We start from the raw sequence: 20,952 nt of genomic DNA on the forward strand, positions 1-20,952 counted from the left end.
GCATGCATTTTTTAATGCCACGATGATAATAAGTAACGAGATTTGCCAAAAAGCGAGAAAGGCTATAGAAGCGAGAATGCAGAAGAAGTAAACGAGGATATCGCAGAAGAAATCATACAGGTAAGAGAGGAAGAATATCTAATTATTTAAGGGATTGGTCCTCTGTCGCCGGAGAAGACAAATATGGAAGAATATGGATTAATAAATGGCATGAGAAAGGCTCCAGGAAGGCTCTATAACAGAACAGGTGTCAGTACTAGCCAACACACTTTAATAATCACATGCGAAGAAGATACACGTCGTGGTACTACTAATACAAGGTAGGTCGTTGCGCATCTAGCGCTAACGAGTTAGAGTGTATTTAAAATTCTGTATCAACAGGTGGATATCAACGGCTTGGTAGCCAAGGATTGATATTTACTTTCACAATAAATGAGCGTTTGTTTTCCCTCGTATCAATCTGCACCATTTATGGAACTGACGGAGAACTAAAAGTTTTTCTGTATCGTTTTAGAGACAGAACTAAGTATAAAAGCTATACTTTGAACTTAACCGAACTTTGTTTAAGTTACTTTGTAACAAAAAGTTCATTATAAGACACGGTCTCAGGCGTTACTTTGTGGAATTTCTTCATGTTGAATTAAATAAAATAACTATATTTTATTCCACACTTTATTTTAAATCCTTTTTAATACAAAAGACAAGTATGACGATCTCCAAAAAAGTGGTGTTTATCAGTTGAAGTGTGATACCTGTGAGATTAAATATATTGGACAAACTGGGAGAAACTTTAACGTGAGAATGAAAGAACATCGACGATGTTTTTTAAATTATGACGAATCCTCTGGAATAGCAAGACATTTGTGTGACGAGTACCATTGGTGTAATTTTGAACCCAGGATTTTACATTGTATTGACAAGGGGAGAAAAATGGACTTTTTGGAACAGTTTGAAATTGTGAATTGCCCCACTAAACTTTGTAATGACCATATGTTCCCCTCCCAGTCACCTTTACTTAACGTCACACTACCACCCCCCTACGACCCTCAACCTTGATTCCCTCATGTCTTTTAAACCTTTTGAGAACCCCTCCCCCCTTTATCCTCCCCTTTGTTCCTTGTCGTTTATCCCATGCAAGCCAGCCAAAGGCCTCCCCCACTCCTTTCTTCAAAAATCAGCTTTACCCGCCATCAATGTTCCTTCCCACCCAATGTTCCTTCCCCCCCTTCCACCCACGTTTACCTATTTAAGAGCGTGCCACCCATCTAATTGTACCTGATGATAACACTAAGTGTTGAAACCGGTCGTACGATTTAAAATAAAGTGTGGAATAAAACATAGTTATTTTATTTAATTCAAAAAGTTCATTCAAAATATATCTTATACATAGTTCTACCTCTAAAATGAAATAGAAAAACTTTCAGAAGGTACTTCGTCAGTTCCATTGATGGTGCGAAAAAAATAATTATATTTGTACTATATACACATGTTAACGCCACATTTTCCTCAACTCGATACGGGAAAAAAGAAAGTGGAAGTTAAATTTTCCCTTAACAGCCTGTTAATGCTACTAATACCATAAATCTATGAAACTGCTGGCCTCGGTGGCGGCAGGGCAAAGTCCTTGCCCCGAAAACCGAAGGTCGCGGGTTCGAGTCCCGCCTGGGTTGGTTACCCCTATCCAGGGCATGGGCGTTTCTGATCGTCGCACTTTGTTGTTCGTTACATTCACCCGCTATTAGACCTTAAATGCGCTGTTTTCAGCCCTGTGAAGTTGAATAAATTTATTAATACATGATTACAATTTCCGCCAACTTCAGCAAATTTTGGTTAAGACTGACGAAACTTTTTGTCGGATGATACAGAGTGCAAATGTTACCTACCTTATTTCTCTCTGAGATGAGGCTATTTCTCAATTCCATGTAATGGTCTGAGCGGTAACTAAATCAGTAAAAATTTCCTGCTCTTACCTATAGGTCATGCGGATTAAGCGAGACAGTTGTAAACTGGATACGCGACTTTCTCAGAGATCATAAACAAAAAGTAGTTCTTGACGGAATTAGCTCTGATGTTGTAAAAGTTACATCAGGTGTTCCACAAGGAAGCGTAATCGGCCCCCTGTTGTTCATTATATACATTAATGATCTCTGCCCCCGCATTAGCAGTAAAATACGCTTATTTGCTGACGACGCTGTCATCTATCGCGAAATTAGTGATCACTCTGACTATGAAATTCTATCATCTGACCTAAACAACGTTCATTTGTGGAGCCAAGAGTGGGGACTCGAACTTAATCTGAGAAAATAGCTATAGCAAAAGCTTTTTAGGAGTAATTTTTAACCCATACCGCTGAGGTCATCGGTATATCGAAAAAAGATTTTGTGAACAATCAATTCGATGCTAAATCTTCTGGCTAAATATCTGATTCCTTTATCGAGTACTTGATGTACTGAATATCTTATAAATTTTAATAATGATCCATAATCATCCTTGCCTCTTATAACTGTAGTCTTTTGGCATCGAAAAAACTCACGATACAACTGTCACATCTCAAGATCTTATTCAATTGCTTTTATTTATGCTCTTATTCAACTTTAACAAAATTCACTGTTTCCGGTAAAAGTAGCAGACATCCTGTGAATGAAATCGAAGAAAAAGTCTACGTCCAAAAGCATAATTTCAAGACTTTTGGAGGCTTAGTTTTTGTTTGTTCTAATCTCCGATGGCACTCCATGGATTTTATTTCCACTGAATTTTCATTAATGTTTTTTAGCATTTTATATGCAGTTAAAACTTTTTTGCGTGGGACTCCTAATATTTGTTAGCATAAAGTTGACTTTCTTCGCCGTAATAAATAAAATTTAATCTTTAAATTTCATAAATATTACCTTGGCGTCTACATTAGCTTAAATTGTCCCATCACTTTGGATAATTATTATGGTGAGTATTACAACAGAAAATTGTAAAATACTTGTTGTAAAAACAAATAAAAGTGGATAGCGCATCGGCAAAAGACTACATCTCTAGTGTTTACAAGCCAATCACAAATAAATGCCATTTATTATATTTAATAGCAGTAGCCTCTCAAAAAATGTATATCACTCAGCGACTAGCGGAAACCAAAATTAATACCTATTTCACGGCATTACCCAGTTAACATTTTTACCAAATTTATAGTTCAAAATTTTTAATTACGGTTCATTTCATCGTGTTCTTAAAAACCTCAACAACAGAAGACCTGGGATTTTTCCGTGAATTATGCTAGCTTTTGTAATATTATGGTAAAAATAACTCGGAGAGAATTTTCAGAAAATTTTGCGACTTTGTAGACGACATTTTTTGGAAAAATTATGTACTTTTTTCCGCGGTATAACCGATACAGCTCACGACGGGTTATCAATGTGTATATTTACACGTTATGATATGTACCATACTAAAAAATACATTTGCTTACTTTTCAGACAGAGATGAGTGAAATTATCACGTATAAAAGACTCTTTCATTCATGTTAAATTAATTGTTGAGTAGAAAACAATTTCAAAACAATTCACTCATTCATTTCTAATTTCCGAAGAGTTTGAGGTAAAATCTGTCGTGCCGTGCCGGAACACAGCAGGTATGCATCACAACGGTGCTTGAATTTCGAACTCCATATGCGTGGCCTAATAATCTGCATAATACCTTGCGAGCCACCTGTAGGGTATTTGGCTGGGGGTAATCAATCCCCACCATGGAGCATGCAAGAGAACCGCCACATGAACACCACTCGGTCATAAAAATATTACGCAACGCCAATTTCATTAACATCGATTATAGGCAAGACACTTGAGCATATCGTCGTTAGCATTGTAATGACTTTCTTGGACAGTCGTAACTTCCTCCATGCCTGTCAGCACGGATTCAGAAAAGGTAGTTCATGTGAAATACGACTCGTGCTATTTCTTCACGACGATTTGAAATCTGGGGAATCTAAAAGACAAGTTGACGCATTATTTCTAGATTTTAAGAAAGCTTTTGACACGGTACCTCACAATAACCTTTTATACAAGTTACAGTCATGCGGATTAACTGAAACAGTGGTAAACTAGATACGCGACTTTCTGAATGATCGTAAACAAAAAGTAGTTCTTGACGGAATTAGCTCTGATGTAGTTAAATTTACATCAGGTGTTCCACAAGGAAGCGTAATCGGCCCCCTTCCACTCATTATATAGATTAATGACCTCTGCTCCTGAATTAGCAGTAAAATTCGTGTATTTTCCTACGACGCTGTCATCTATCGCAAAATGTGTAATCACTCTATGAAATTCTGTCATCGGACTTAAACAACGTTTATTTGTGGAGCTAAGAGTGGGGACTCGAACTTAAGCTGAGCAAATGCATTTCGGTACGATTTTTGCAGAGTTCGTCCAACTTTAACCATGTTTATGCTGTGGATGGTATTAACATAAAGGCAACAGACGAAGTGAAGTATCTAGGAGTTACGATAACCTCGAACCACTCGTGGGGAACACATAGATGGAATGTTTGCGGCATAGCCCTGAAGAAATTAGGATTCGTCAAGCGTATTGTGGGAAGATTTTCGGATGAGTAAGTAAAAGAAAGGTGCTGTTCACACTCGTCCGACCGCACCTTGAATATGCAGCGAGCGTATGGGATCCGATACAGAAAGACTTAAACCGCGAACTGAATAAAATACAAAGGAAAGCTGCGCGGTTCGTCAAAAACTGCTACGGGCGTACAGACAGCGTTACCCAGATGTTAAGCGAATTAGGTTGGGAGCCGGTGGAGACTCGGAGGCTGCGCGCTAGGTTTAGATTGCTTACACAATTGGGAATGGATAGCTGTAAGAGCGACACGGATAACATAATATTAGAGCCCCACTATATTTCCATATCCGACAGAAGCGATAAATTAAGTGAGATATTTTGTCGAACTGATAGATATGCGAATTCCGTTTTCTCCCGAACCATAAAGGACTTTAATAAATGTCAGTTGTAATTTCGTTGGAACGTTTCCTTTTTATGTGCAAATGGCTGGTGTTCTAACACCCCCTTCCACACGCCTTTAAGGCAGCTTGCGGGGTAGTATGTAGATGTAGATTACAAAATATACGCCCACATTCATGTCATGGCAAAACCCGCCAACGTTTATTAATTCTTACTGTTAATCCATGCAAGATTAGAGCATTGTAAAAATTAAAACATGCAATGAGCCGTCCTAGCGAGTGAAGCCATTAATGAAGAAACCGTTGCCATCCGTAATAAAACGAGGAAATTATGATATTTTTAATATCTGATCTGCAGTCTAATTTCCTCTATTTTTTCTCGAGATTACGTCTACAATGGTACAACGAGAACTCGTGATGAACGCGTGTGGCACGACACCGGGGAGTGTGGCAGGGGGTGATTCCACACTAGGTAGGCAGCACTCATCCTTGCCGAAACGCGATCGTTCGCATGACACAGGCGAAGCACCGAAGACAACGATACGCTGTCAGACCAGAAAATAGGGAAGTGCTAAGAACACGAACATGCTGCCACGCAAATTAAACTACTAGTTAGTAATGGAAAATGAAAAAGTTAGGCTTTTCCATTCTAAATTCTTAATTGATTCAGTTACGCTACTGTGTATATCGTAACGATTTTAATAACATACATACTGTTAGCATCATAAATGCAAATGCTGTCTTCCAGTATCAATTCCAATCATCGTAGCGGCTGACTGCCTTAATTATCTACCAGTAAACCAGATACCCAGAGAAAACGTACACGCAAGGGGGTACTCAAGCCCTTTCTGAAATTATTGATACTTAAATTGTAAGAAATCCTATTCGCAGTATTTTCCTGCGTTTGTAGTAAACTTTCTTTTTTGCTGGTATCTTTGATTTATCATTTATGTTTTTTATATTAAAATTTTTCTAATTATTTTCTATTATTTTTAAAAAACCGATTTCGTAGTAATTTGTCTCCTTTTATTATCATCTGAATTTCAAATCATGAATATGAGTTTTGAATGCATTTTTTCATTGGAGCTCTGCGGTGAGGGTAGAATAAGCCGCCTGGCCTCGTTCACCTGCCCAGATTAAATAAACCTCTAACTGTACTCCCCAGCAACGTGGCCGCCTCTCGTCGATATTCTCCTTGGAGTGTTTCACGAGCGAGGGTTCCCATGGAGACCACCTCGCGACAATATAATGGCCGTCCGTCCAATCGTCTCCAAGGGTATAACATCACCATAATCATCTGGGCAATTCCTCAATTCATCAAATGATGGCAATTGGCTCCATGAGTGAGCTTTGCTTTCATCTCAACCCAACGGACACGCCAGGGGGCAGGCCATTTGCCCGTCAAGTGACCGCAATACGTTGAGCTGCGAATGACGACGCATGGAGCTGTGACCTGGCTTCTTCCTTTCCTCTGCACACTTTGGCACCATGCAACTGAGCTCAATAACCAAGATTATTAAAATCTCCAGTCGGGCGCAAGATGTGTAGCCACAAGAGACGGGCGAAGTCGTTCTTTTCAAAGTTTCGATCTTAATGATTTAGATCACTTGTGTGATTCAATCATTTCGATCATTCAAACATTTAATTGATGATTTGGGGTTGACTGAAATCCCTAATTGAATTATGGATTCAGAAGAATGAAGCCGTTTAACAAATCAACACCTGCCATAGACAAATGGCTACCTTTCCACTGAAATGAATCGCATTGATTTTATGATCGAGAGATTCAAGAACCTGATGCCAATAAACGCAACATAGAAACTGTAGTCGACTGCTAATTTGAAATAAATAATCTCCTGTAATCGTACTTTTGCTAATCGGCTCATCGCCACAGTGAATTGTTATTTTGAAGATACGGAGAAATTTATTTGCTTTGATACATTTTTAGCATATCCCGTTGATCTTTTCTCATTGATTTCTAATTTCGCTCGTAAATATAATACCATAAGTAGAAATACCAACTCATAGCCATACTGAAAATGTCGAGTGTGCAAATCACAGACAATGCATTTAATGTGTGCCAAGTCAACTTCAAGCAGAATGTTTTCACACATTTCATCGGAAGTGACGATGAAAAATAAAAGATGCAACCAAAGTTTTGAAAAAGTATTTTTTTATTTACTGGATTCTTCCCAGCGTAAACGCAACATTATGCAAAGCATACATTAAGATTTATATAACTATTATTTCGAAAATTCATCTTAACTAGGCCAAACTAATCCGTAAAATGCTAAAATACCGAAGCTAAAAGCCTTGGAAATAATGGGTTAATTACTTGTTTAAATTATCCATCGTAGGTACGTTAATTGATATTCACGAAATTCGGTGCTATTACAGTACGGAGGCTAAAAATATTTTGCCAAGTGGGTGAAAAAAGCTACTATCTGGAAGGATGATTATCGGATGAACTCATCAATTGGATTCACAAAATCAAAACGCCAGACATATTCACAAAACAAGGACTCAAAATCAATCACTGAATAAATAGGAAATCTGGCTGATTGATGATTGGTCAAAACACCGAACAAACAGGATGTCGGACTGAGTGATGATGGGCTTTATTTTGCGCTATGAATCATGAGTCATTTGAATCACTCCGTCATTCAATCATTTTGAACGAATCGATCACGAATCGATCCACCCATCACTACTTGCCACCTTTAACATAATGAATGTAGCTCACCGCGCATTTAAATGGGTTCACAAAAGTCGCCGGTAGCTACGCTGGCGTTAGAGCGATCCGAATTTCATATAGAAATATAATTTAACCAGAGCTGTAAACCAATATTTACATTCTCGATGATATAATCCATCAAATTCTTGACTTGCAAATGCCATTAGTCGTGAGTGGCAATATTTTATAACAAATAAATAAGAATAAGCGGATCGCTATGAATTCATCACCGCGCTGCGGACATTTTCCAAAGCTCTTTAAAATGCGCTCGACGCGGCGACATAATTCAAGCTTCTGGGGGACGGACTGTGGCCTCCTCTTAGCTATGCCCTTGTCAATAGTAATAAAAACCCTCGAGAGAAGCTAAGAAATTCTGCATCTGGCCATCTGGGAAAAGACCTCGGTAATCGAATTATCACATGAAAAAGCATGTAAGTTTGAATTTTTTTGTTTGATCATATAATTCGGATTGAACTTTAATTTTACATTATAAAATATTTCTAAACCCGTTGGCAACATATCAAAAATAGCTATCTCTGGCTACATAATTTGCCTAAGTATTTCAATAAAAAATTTCCGTTTGCGATGTACGAATCCATATTGATCGATTCCCAACAGCTTTCTATCTTTAAACAGATCGAGTCAAGATCGACTGCGTCCTTAATCTATTCGCACTCACTTTGCAGTCACTGTCTACACAAACGAGTCGACCGCGAGCCTCGTTTACTCGTCGAATAAGACTGAATTACATAGAAGTAGCTCAAAATGTGGCAATATCTCGCCACAATTACAAACACAAATGTATCCCAAGGGTGCCAACCTCTTTCGTGATATAAAAAAACAAAGGAACGACAAGTGCGTGAAAGGGAAATATTTCTATCTCCTCTCCCTAGTAAGGAAATTACATATTCGGTTACCACTGCTCTATAATAATTATAAAATTTTAAAAAAGGTAAGCTATGACTCTATTATTTGACATCGTGGATGAATCAATGTTAGCCTCTTACGATATTTCCATAGTCATCAGTTCCCTCGGCGTTCCAATTTCGCTAACAGATCGTATGAAGACATATGATAATGGCCTAGTTCGTGCATACGCAGATACGAGAGAATGAAGCTCTCTGTGAAAAATATAACCTGAGCTTGGTTCACGTGTCGAAGTTGAAAGTGATGCCATTACAGTCGGCTATCAACTACTACATAATAAAAGAGAACGCGAGAGATAGATGAAAGAAAAAGAAAGCAAAACAGAGGGATTTAAGATGCCGCTATTTCCCAAGACTATCAGTGATAGTGACAGATATGCCATCAATGTAATCAATCGCTGCGCTCGCAAGGGAGACCATATGCATGAATTTTATTTTTTTTTTCTTTTTTTTCCTTCTCTGGTTTGAGTCTGTTGGTCCCTGTTTTCCTTTCCGGCATCTAACTAGTTTTCGCAGCTGCATGGGTATTTATCCACTAAGATTACATTCACATCGTAATCAATTCTTAGTCCTTGCGAGAGACTTAGCGATTCCTCAAAGTGATTGAAGTCAAACACGATTAAGACAGCCGCAGCCGCCCATTTGGATCTATCCCAAATGATACTATTTCGAAAGTCAGGCAATGAGAAGAAAAACCTCCTGAATGGCTTCTATGGCCTTACACCTGTCTTAATGGACAATAATGAGAATATTTATATAGTATTGAAATAAATCCCAAAGAAAAATTGCGCTATCATACGCGCTAGTCGTTCCCTTGGGCTAAAACCTTGTCGTTATGGAAAGGCATGCGCGCACCTATGACCCCGAGAGCTACACTGGCGGGATTAATTTTAAATTCCTTTCGGTAGTGCCACCCGTGCAGATAAGTCTAACGGCAGTTCTGCCACCCATGGCAGTTAAATCTAAATTCCTACGGCAATCTGCTGTTCGATTCCCGGCCAAGGGTAATTTTCTTCTAATGGCAATTCATGTCATTTTCAGTCCCGTTTACTGGACAGGATTGGCATATATATTAAGGCCTGTTTACACTATACATTAATACCTACGTACGAGTTAATGTACGTTTGCGTGAATGATTTTTGTGGACCGGAACGGAACATGTACGAATGCATGAACCAAATTAGAACAGGTTCTATTTTCTGTGCATGCATTCGCACAAGTTGGGTGGTTACACGGTGCATATTGGCGTTCATTCTCGCGTTCATACGTTGAGGCATTTACCCGCACGTGTTAATGTACCGTGTAAACAGGCCTTAACACATTACCGCCATGCGCGGCTCGGTTTGAGGCTCTGAACCGGTTGTAATTCATGGAAGTCCCCTCTCCTCCTGCGTTACCATCCTTGATGAACCGCAAGTACCGTGAGCTTCGGCACTATTGCCTTGGGAATAGGGTGGTTTCCTATTATTTTTTTATTGCCTAAATCGAAAGATTATTACTCCTGGGGTACGTATTTCACGCTTTTAGATTTTTAAATGACGATACCTATTTTTAGTGATAAAATGAAAAGTGAAAAATTTCAAGCGCGCGAAAACGCGACGCGTAAGTAGGAATGATGGGAAAAAGTCCGTACGACGCATTTCTGGTTCCCCCTCCCGCCTTGTGAGGTGACCTTGATCGAGGCTCTGAGCGCTGATAGGACGCAGGATGCCAGCGGGAAGCTGAGTACCTTGCTGGCTGGTAGCGCTTGGCTTAAAAAAGGTTTATTAATACCTTATCAAACGAAGAAAGCTTTCCGACCTTAGCCAGTTTTAATAGGTTATTATTAAGACATGTTCCCCTGAGCTCTGTGCCTCTTGCATGCATTGGTAACCTCAGACGATGTAAAACTCCTATCCTCTCGTGTAGAGACTAGGTCCCTGTGACGTCACGTGGAGTGGCATCGCATGGGCGCCAATCTGGCCTTTTTCAAATGAGAATAAAATTTGGCCCTTGCCATTCGTCTAAACCGGTATTTCTAAAACCAAATAATCTGTGTATCATGAATACACTAATGGTGGGTAACGAATCGCAATCAATGCCTTTCGTTTTCTTTGATGAAGGAAACTACCCTATTCAGGAACCTGCACAACCTAGTGGTCCTCGCAATTGCCCGAAAAACCTAAGGTCCGTGGTTTGTTTCTTGGTCCATGAGAACTTTTTCTCATCACGATTCAAGTATCGCCTTGAAATCTCTCCAAATGAATGCATGCGTTTATTATTCCAAGAGCGATTTTCAGGAATACCGTGGTTCATTAAATGTCAAAAGAGGTCAGAGCACACAAAAAGAGCGGACCGAAATATCAGTGGCATATTCCATAACATCGAAACGCGCGTTCAGCGACCGTGAATATGCTCACGCACGCGGAGTCACCTCCATCACGATAAGGCACGCACAATTCCACATGAGAACGACGAAAACTCCAAGAGGATTGATCAGGTGTATATATGCGGCGTACAAATACGACCCTCCAAGAGAGTCTTGAAGATCCGGCTGAAATCATGGGCAAGATGAACAAGACAACGGCAATTGCGCTTCTGCTCAGTAAGTAATATAATCACACATTACACTATGCAACACAACCGGTGAAGAAATTAACCAACTGGAACATTTGTTTGAAATTTCGCTTAAGCCCAACATAATCGTGTAAAATACGTTAATCCATTATAACCCTGCTTCTAACAATAAGTAACATAAAAAATGTATATATTTTCAGCTATTTTCGGGAAAGATTTTAACTAATTGTAAGTGTTCTTTCGTTCTGTAAAGTGTAAAGTTAAAATATGTATCTGCCAAAATAATTATGATTGAGTAGCATATTTTCAAAATTTTAAAATGAGAAGTCATGAAATTAAATTTTTCCCTGATGCAGCTCTGGGTCAGAAAGGGTTAAAATAACGTTTTCGTTATTTTTTACTTGCTAATTTTGAGTATAATACTTTTGAGCATGAGTACTTTAAATGCTAAAGGTAAAACAGCACCAAAATGAATTTCCTCTATGTTAACTACTCAACTGTCGATCTATGTTCAAGGAATATAGACCTTATTTTAACTATCTGAAAACAGTTTAAGAGGAAAAACCATTTCTGTTCGTGAAATGTTCAATCGTAATCCCAATGAGTACAAAAGACAAAAAAAAAACTTTTAAATGGAAGCGTTTGGAGTTTTTGATAATACAGAAATCGGGGTTTGAACCAATAGTATCTCGAGAAGCAGGCGACGGATAAAAAAACGGAAAAATATGGGTCTTTTTTATTTTTTAAACCACCAACACAATCGGCACTAACATAAAATTTCTGAAGAAGCCCTTTCCAGTGCCTCTATGGTGTCACCTAAATGTAGCTCAGTCTATGTTGGTAAGCAATACCCTCCCCCTATTGCACACCAAGCAGGAGACAATCGATTGTACCTACTTAGATACGCATTCGTTCCTCATTTCTTCACAGTTGTCCTTTCGCTCATGGGAGCGTCGAACGCCGGAAAGATCATCAGGCCATGCGAAAATGTCTGCCTGGCCATTTTCCAGCCAGTGTGCGCCGTATCCAGTTGTGGCAAGACAAGAGTGTTCTCGAACAGTTGCGAACTGGAACAATACAATTGCAGATATCCGAAAGACCGTGAGTATTTCCAAATATCACATACTTTCTGGAAATAACTGCTGTTGTCTAGCCAGAGACGTAAGTACTTTATGTTGTGACACCCACAAGTGCAAACATTCCACTCAAATCATTTCCCCCGTCTGGGCCTATACGCCGTTCCAAATATGTTTGTGGCTGAGAGGGCGGGGCGGAAGCAACTGGGAGATCGTCCTTCGTGCAAACCCGAACACTGTCGGCGGGTTCGCAAATGAACCTCCTGAGAAATAGGAATGGAGAACTTGGCGTTGCCAAATGTGCATACGCACTGGAATCTACTTCCAAACGGAGAGAAATAAACCACCTTTCTCATTGGTCCGATGCAGAAACAATGTACGAGGGTTATCAATTTAACGATTTGATCGTTGGATTATTCTTCCTCATAGAATAATCCTCCAAAATCGTTAGAATAGCAATGGCTGTTGACTGGTTTCGCTGATGGTAGGACCCGCCCGCCTTTGTGAAGGTGCGGGATTCCTCGTCCCTTCCATTCCTTCCCTATCCATTCCCAGGAGGCGTCGTCGGGCTCCTATCGCGGCGGCGCCTACTTCCTTTCTCCTTTCCGTCCTCCTCCTTCTGCGGTGCAGAGGTAAATAGCCTCGTGCTTATAGGCCCTGCCCCAGGAGTGTATCCTTGCGAGCCCGCCCTAGGAGTCTCGCTCCAACAGTACGAAGATTATCACCCAACGAAATGATCTTGACATGTTTGGATGGATCGGATAGCCTTCGCCCGGCATCTACTGCCGCGGAGACCACCAATCCAAGTCTTTCAGTTCACTGTGTCAGTGCTGCCTCAGTTTGCCCTTAATCGGTCAATAATTCAAATTTAGAGGTGAAAGTACTCTTTAACATTTAAACAATAAACATAACTTAAAGGAAATTGCATATTAGTTTATTTGCCAAATATTTATTAAATATTGACTAATGAGGTGTATCTTCTGAGATAAAGTGTCCGCTTTGACTAAATAATAAATTTGCATTAGTGAAAAATAAATTCAAAAGAGACTCAATAAATATGCGACAGAATGTTAAGGACTTTCACATGTTCATGAAGACTAAATTACATAAATAAAACTTACCAATGATTCACGCAGAGATCAGTTGATCTGATCGCAGCCATGTTAAAAGATACATGAAACATAAACGTAGTTCGGGAAAACTCCAAGAAAGGCCGTAGATATCTTTATAGCACGTATCTTCTCCGAGCTACATCGTCCAAAGCTCAAAGAAAAGCGTGGAGACCTCTGATGCTAGCCACGATGAATGGTTTATCGCAAGAGACACAATGGCCAAAAATGGTTTCAAGCCAAGCTTGTACAGTTAACTCTCTTTCAATCAATTTAAGCTTTTAAATTTAATTTTTTCACCGATAATGACTGTTCAAAAAATGGCGGAGTCTATTTATGGTCCTTATTTCCGCATACATGTGGAGGAACGTAGTTGGTGAGATCTGGTTGCGCTAAGTAACATCTTCATCCGCATGATACCCTGCGAGCCACCTCAAAGGGTGTTTGGCAAGGGCTGAGTACATACCAACATGCGTAAAGCTATAGCACATTGAAATACCATAAGGTTGTGTGAGCTTTCGCCGATCATACATTGCTCTAAATAGTTCCATGAAAGTTGACTTCGGACTATGAAAAAAATACATAAGTTTGAAATAAATATTCATCCAGCTACATAAAATTATTTAGATGCCGAAAAGGGAAACAAGGACCAACAAATTCAAACCAGAAAACGGGGAAAAAGGAAAAACATTATATGCATTTGGTTGACGTAGCGGCTGCATCCAATATGTTGTACATTGATCGGTTACTATCCGTGATAGTACTAGGAGAGAACAGCATCTTAAATCTCTCTGCAGTGCAGTCTATTTTTTTATCCACCTCTCGTAATCTTAGAGGCATCTGGACAACTTTCTTCGAAATGACCCCACTATGCATTATATTTGTAATGCCGAGGAGCAGTTTTAAAATTTATGAATTTGATAGATTATTTCATCCGGAATATGAATTTCGGCAAATAGTCCTCATTATTGTTTATTTCCCCATGAAATTCGGATCGCTCTGCTTGTAGCGACGTAAGTTGCTATTTCCATGAACCAATTTACATGCGATGTGGGTGACAACACATCTATTTTTTATTTTAGAATCCTCTATTTTGTAACATTCATGTACGAAACATTTTCTGGCCAATTTGCGAAGAAAATGCTTCATATGTTGAAGTCGTATTCGGATTCCACAGCATGCACTGAAGATGTTTTTCTTTTCTCTTGGACAGAGTACACGGCAACGTCGAAGAAGGCATGTCCTGATTTCCCCATCGGCAATGGCAGTTGATGCAGCCCGCGTATGGATAAGAAGAGCCATCATCAAAATGTGAATACTGGTGGTGGCTAGAGGCATAAAAATGAAGCAGCTGTATCTTTGATCAAATAAAACGCAAATTCGTTATCATAAATACCTTATATCTCCTCATTTGCACAGCAACACAATAAAATCCATAATAAAGCCATTTTTCACTCACTGAGTGCCTTCATTCAAAATTCGGTTTGGATGGGCGAGGAAAAAGCTTACCTCGAACAAGGCCACAATAGGCCTGAGGATTACAAATATTCAAAAAATCATTTTACCCGCGCCACATCTCACTTCGAGGATGTTTACAGTGACGCGTCAAAGAGCTCACAGGAAATATATATGCTCCGAGAACTAGCAAAACGAAGTGTATGGAGACACTCTTTTTTGTATTTTACTTCGCAAAATAAAATTTGATTGTTCCTTTGTATAATTTGGAAAATAGTGATCAAAATATTAAGATTGGATTGCTGGAATATTTATTAACGAAAGTTATTCTTAGAGAAGATTAAAATAATTATGAAAAGAATAATCTTAAGCACTTATATATCTTGCATGTCCCTGAAAGAAGATGCTAGTTTTCACCGAGATCAACACAGGTCGAAACCGTTTCACAAATCGCCATCACGGAATCACCGATCACTAAAATTTGCAAATGTTTGAAGTTTCCGTAAGAGAGGGTTTATATGCCATCTCATTCGTACCTAGTAACTGGCCCTAAGATCCTCCAAGGCCTGAGAAGGGCACCCTTAGTTAAGATAAGTTTTGTTTTCAGAGTGGGCTAGAATCGATAAAAGATGGCCAAAACCTCAAAAACGATTTTTTTGAGCTACGAAGTTGAAACTTCATATTAATATTCTAAAATAAATTTTGCATTACTTTCCTGATTATCTCTTTCCTGTCCTTCACGTTAACAAAATATTTTATGTCAAAGTTGAACAAATTTAGCGAAAAACGACCACCGTCGATATTTTCTGAAAATTGCCAACTTTATCCTCGTGCAGTGGTTCATGAATAGTTTTATCGACAAAAATGTTATACTATCTTAATAAATATTTCTTTTTCTTCAATTTGGAGGGTTTTCAAAGATTTTATTTTATCATTAAACATAGATATATGACAAAATGGCGGAGCCTGTTTTCAGCCAATTTTTTGCATAAACGTAGAGAAAAAGTAGATATTTCCGCCGACTTCCGCCAAGTGACCTATGCCACGTCGTTCTATAAAGCTTCTACCGTGTGAATCTACAGTAAAATCTTGTATCAACATGCAACCCCGAATTTAAAGTAGTTTTTTCGAGCGTGCGGTCGACTCCGGTTCTGGCCAGCGCGGGGGCAAGGAGTACGGCGACGCGGCAAGTGTGTGGATATGATATGGCCATATTCACTTTTATATCGGGATAATAGATATAAAAGTGATGGAAAATAATCACCAGAAAGTAAAATTAATAAATATTGCCACGAATGACTCTTATTATGCAATCGCTGGGCACTGCAAGGGGTACGCTGAAAGGCTTTCTTTTTTTGAGTGCATTCCATATACAACTACGGAGAATGTACTTACATCGTGTGCTTAAAGCACGGAAACGGACTCTTTCATCAACAAAAAAAAACTCTCTTTCTAGGCAAGAGCTGACCATGATCCATGGCCTCCTCTGTCATGTCTCCCATACGTACTTAAGGGCGTGTCGACAAGGGTCCTTTTATTGCACTGCTGACGTGTGGAGACCTTCGACCTTGTTTATGGTATGGTCTCCTGCTAGCTGTAGAAGTTTCTGAAGGCATATTACTTACATCGGATGACGCATGTTTTCAAATAAATACAATTTATTTTTAATTTATGCCTTAAAGTATGGATTTAAATCTCATAAGTATATATATTAGAGCCATGATTCTAAATAAACTGCGCTTCTGATAAAATCGCTATTTGTTTGAGATATTTTACTGAACAAACAATACATAAACAAAATCAACAAAATTTACACTTTTTCCCGACTAAAATACAGCGAATAGATCTTTCAGCAAAAAAAAATTACTTTTTTCATTCACTATCTGAAGATTCCTTATCATCTTTATCCTTATCAAAATGTGCATCTTAATTAAAATTCATTAAGATGCACATTTACCTATCTCATTTCAACCACTGAAACTAAAAAATTTGCGATATTAATCAGTTCCAGCCACTCCGTTGGGCAAGACATTTTTCTTTACACCAGGTAAGCTCCTAATTGCAAAGACAGTTTGCCTCTCATGCATGTAGGGCAGAAAAAGATAGGGCAATTCCAAAGTTTATATCCTTAATATAAGAAGAGATGTAGCTATTCAAAATAAGCAATAAAAATTCACGGAAATCCTAATTATGGGCACATAACTAAAGTATATATTTCAACGGAGAAAATTTATTAGCCTTTGTTAAATCAAAGGTTATTAAATAATATTTAATATTCGACGAAATATAAAATGAAAGATGCGATGCGAGAAAAACATGCGATGAAAATGACATCGTATTCATGCATGACAGATGAATGAAAGGACAAAATGTTAACATTTTATTCATCCAACACATAAAATTATTTCCCTCTAATTTCAGCGAAATTTACCTTAAGAACCAACAAATATATCTCTGCAATGAAGTATTTATGAGAATAATACACCAAAGGCCCATAAGTACACCTATTATCCCTCTTCCCATATTTATTTTATGGAACAGCACCAATTTCATTACAATTACTTCATTGACTCACGTACGTATGAATATTTCAGTAGCATGGGTTGATTAATCACTACTAACAGTGCATGTATAAAAAAAACATTCGCGCCGGTAGGGCCCCAAAGATACTTACGACCCCCGAGATATATTTACTACATTTTTCGTTAGCCCCCCTGGAGAGCCTAAGTATATATATTCTTCATATATAAGCCTCGTAATTTAACCACTCCGTAATGATTATTAGTATAACCTTCCCGGGTATGGACCATACATAAAGCACCATATATGGCGCAGAAAATGGGATTATGCTAATTCCATTCCACATAAAAAAGAAAATTGGTAATGTATATATCACTGGTATATCCTATACATGGGGATTTCGTGTAGAAATGAAATAAATTGAAGCTAAATACGTTGTATCAGAAACACCATCCATGGTAACCAAGTAAATAATAACAGAGGTAACAGAATTTTACACATTCATATAATCTAAGCAAGAAAATGTCTCAGAGTAAGAATGGAAAATGAAGAGGTTAGGGCAAAGTAAATTGTGTAATTTATTGTTGTCTTTGCTCAGGTAAAATGTGAATCTGACGATGGTTGTGGGAAATATTCTTTCATTAGATTGCGATGGGCTGAATGAGGAAAATAATGAAGAGTTATGCTTAAATTAGGGCTCATCAAATGAAACTGTTAAAGTAGACTATCACGTCTACAATGAATGCATAATCTGTATAAGCGGTAAGTTTCAAGTTTCTCTAATAAATTTAATAACTGAATTGCAAACAATACGTCTCTTTGTTCTCATTTTTGCCATTCGACGAACGTTATAGATAGAGAAATGATGTTTAAGAGGGAAAATCATGCTCGGCAAACACCAGGTGATAATAATCACGACAAAAGCGATGTAAGACCGAAGGACTGATGAACATGTAACCCACCACGTATGGCCATGCACCACAACATGATCCAATAAAATAAAATTACAGCCCTTTCTGGTGAGTAAAAACATGGTACCATTCAAAAAGTACAGAATTTTTTTATAACATGAAATGACTCTTATGCAAAGCCCTTCGCATTACCATTATCACTATTTACTAAGGCAAATTTACATGTCCATAGTATTAGTAAAACTTCACGTCGGTAGATATTGTTATTTGAGGGTCCATTTTAGGGGGTCAAGGCCTTCTTTACGTTGTCAGTGCAATAACAAGATGCATTAGTAATATTCATAGCAAATTTTTCTTTCATCGTAAGTGTCGATTATAGGAAATAACAGATATGTGGCATGAATTTAAGTCCGCTGAATCGAAAACACCACCCATATCAACCATTTAAATAATAACAGAGGTAACAGAATTTTTAGTGAATTTCATACTCGAATCGTCTCTTTATTCTCATTCTTGTCCTTCCACGAAACTTACAGACACGGAAATAAAGGCAAAGAGGAAAAAGCATCTTCAGCCAATTCCAGGAGACAATCACGACAATAGCGAACATGGAGGAAAGAGAATAGGGTTGATAACTATATGGCCATGCATGCTGTCATATCTCCTCCTTAATGGGCAAATAATAAGTCATACAACAGCAGCAAAGGTCAAGAACAAAAGGTGGTTATATACAGACTAAAATTTAAATAAGGATCGTAGTACAATCACCTCGTTATAATAATAATTAGTATAACCGTACCCTATATAGACCACCTAATGCACCAAATATAAAGCATATATGGAAAGTAAAGGTTAAATAAGAGTATCTGAACCTAAACAGGTTCGAAGATTTTCGCGCCGTTGATCAGATGATCCCTGGATTCTCTTCGGGTTTTCATCCGCGTCCGTTTGGTTTTGGCGACAACAGTTTCGCTGACCAAATTTGACCATTGGCTGAATGTCAGCGTCTTCGACCTAAAGACGCTGACTGCAATGTCCGCGAAATTGTTGTCGCCAAAACCCAACGGACGCGGTGAAAAACCGAAGAGAATGCGGAGATCTGGCAAATTATGTTTCTCAAGGAGTCAAAGTTATCTGTAAGCCAAAGTGAACCAATGAAGCAGTAAAGTAATCGTCGATTACGAACAAGTCACGGTTACAACGAAGGTAACGATTCCTTTTTCGCCGTAAAAAGTAAATTGCAAATTAAAATGACATTTCGTAAAAACTCTTACACGTAATCCGATTACACTAACTCGATTACTTACCAACACTGACTTGCGATTGTAACTTGGCGGAAGAGGGATTTAATATAAAATTAAGCAATGGTTATTCCTATAATTTTATCTGAAAATTTATTACTTTCCATAATTTTGTAAATTCTATATTTCAATCAGGTGCAACCAAGGCACTCCTATCTGGAATCACTCCACCTGCTGTGGGAACTGTCATTACCTAAAGGATTCTATGATAACATACAACCACGCGAAGCATATCAGAGAAATTTGAAACTACATATTTACAAGTGCTTTGTGTTCTGTACTTGCGTTTGTGTTTTTAGGTCGATTTTATTAGAATAAAGAATCATAATAATAATAATTATTTCAGTCATTTCATACGATTCCACACATATGGCTATCACTCACTCAACCCTAAGGCTCGCATGCATAAGGGATAATACAGTTTCAACCAAAATAAGCTAAAGACGATGTAATTTCACACCTTCAGGGCAGGGGGGATGGGATTCCCTGGACCACCTCGCAATTTGAAGATTCTCTTTTTTTGACTTCAAAAGTTTCACCCGGGATTCGGACCTGAAACACCTCGGTCATCACATTCTACATATGAGAAAAGTATTGATAACAAGTTTGTTCCAATAATCTCCCACGTTAGTCTCATACATGGGGCTGCCGTGGGGGAATTGGATTTGCAAATCCGAATTTCGATAATTCCTACGACGGTGTTGGCTGAAACACGGACGGAAGTTTTATTGCTCCTAGATTACATGGAATTCGAAGAAAATTTATGATGCTATAATACGTCTTTTATCTAAAGAAATATGGGAGAAACCATGAAACAAAATGCTAATGAATACCGGTTAAAACCATCACGTAAATTGGAAACAAGAGGAATCCTTGCCCGCCGAATACAACGAGATAATAAAGTGCCGAATTCTTCGAATGTGATACTACTAAATTGAACTGAATGTTAATATATTTCTATATATCCTTAATGTCAATGTTAAATTGTGAATCTGTGACTAAGGTCATCACGGTAGGTAAAAGTGGTGTTCTCAACCCCGAAGGGAAATTTTTACTTTCTTCCCTTGTAGAGGGCGTGAACCATTCAATTTCTAGGACTCAAAAAGGTAACTTTATGATATAAATCTTTAACACCAATTTTTTCAAAGGTTGAAATTTCAAATGAAACCGGGAAATGCTACGTTATTTTATATTCCAGGTCAGAATATAAACAACACAATGTATCAAATTTTTTTAAATGCATTAAATTCAAAATAAAAGACAAACTTGAAGGGTAATGCAACGCAGATGTAATGCTCCGTTAAAGCCCATGCTAATTCCACAACAATGACCCGAGCCCGTTACTAAGATACATTCTCAGAATCTTCACTCGATTCACTTGAAAGCGAATTGACGAGAACAGTCGATTGCGATTGC

The 20,952-nt window shown here is 38.4% G+C and overlaps 1 protein-coding gene and 1 long non-coding RNA gene across 2 annotated transcripts; both read left to right on the forward strand.

The window, feature by feature from the left end:
- Positions 1-11,085: 11,085 nt before the first annotated feature.
- Positions 11,086-14,807, forward strand: LOC124154957. Its single transcript, XM_046528716.1, has 3 exons — positions 11,086-11,192; positions 12,095-12,265; positions 14,563-14,807. The coding sequence occupies exons 1-3, from the start codon at positions 11,096-11,098 to the stop codon at positions 14,619-14,621; spliced, it is 327 nt and encodes a 108-aa protein (XP_046384672.1). The 5' UTR covers positions 11,086-11,095; the 3' UTR covers positions 14,622-14,807.
- A 4,065-nt stretch (positions 14,808-18,872) lies between these two features.
- On the forward strand, positions 18,873-19,871 carry LOC124154958. The gene is made up of 2 exons (XR_006864060.1): positions 18,873-18,955; positions 19,672-19,871. It is a non-coding gene; the product is annotated as an uncharacterized LOC124154958 (long non-coding RNA).
- Positions 19,872-20,952: the final 1,081 nt, after the last annotated feature.

Source organism: Ischnura elegans, chromosome 3, assembly GCF_921293095.1.
Source record: "Ischnura elegans chromosome 3, ioIscEleg1.1, whole genome shotgun sequence".
Taxonomy (NCBI): domain Eukaryota; kingdom Metazoa; phylum Arthropoda; class Insecta; order Odonata; family Coenagrionidae; genus Ischnura; species Ischnura elegans.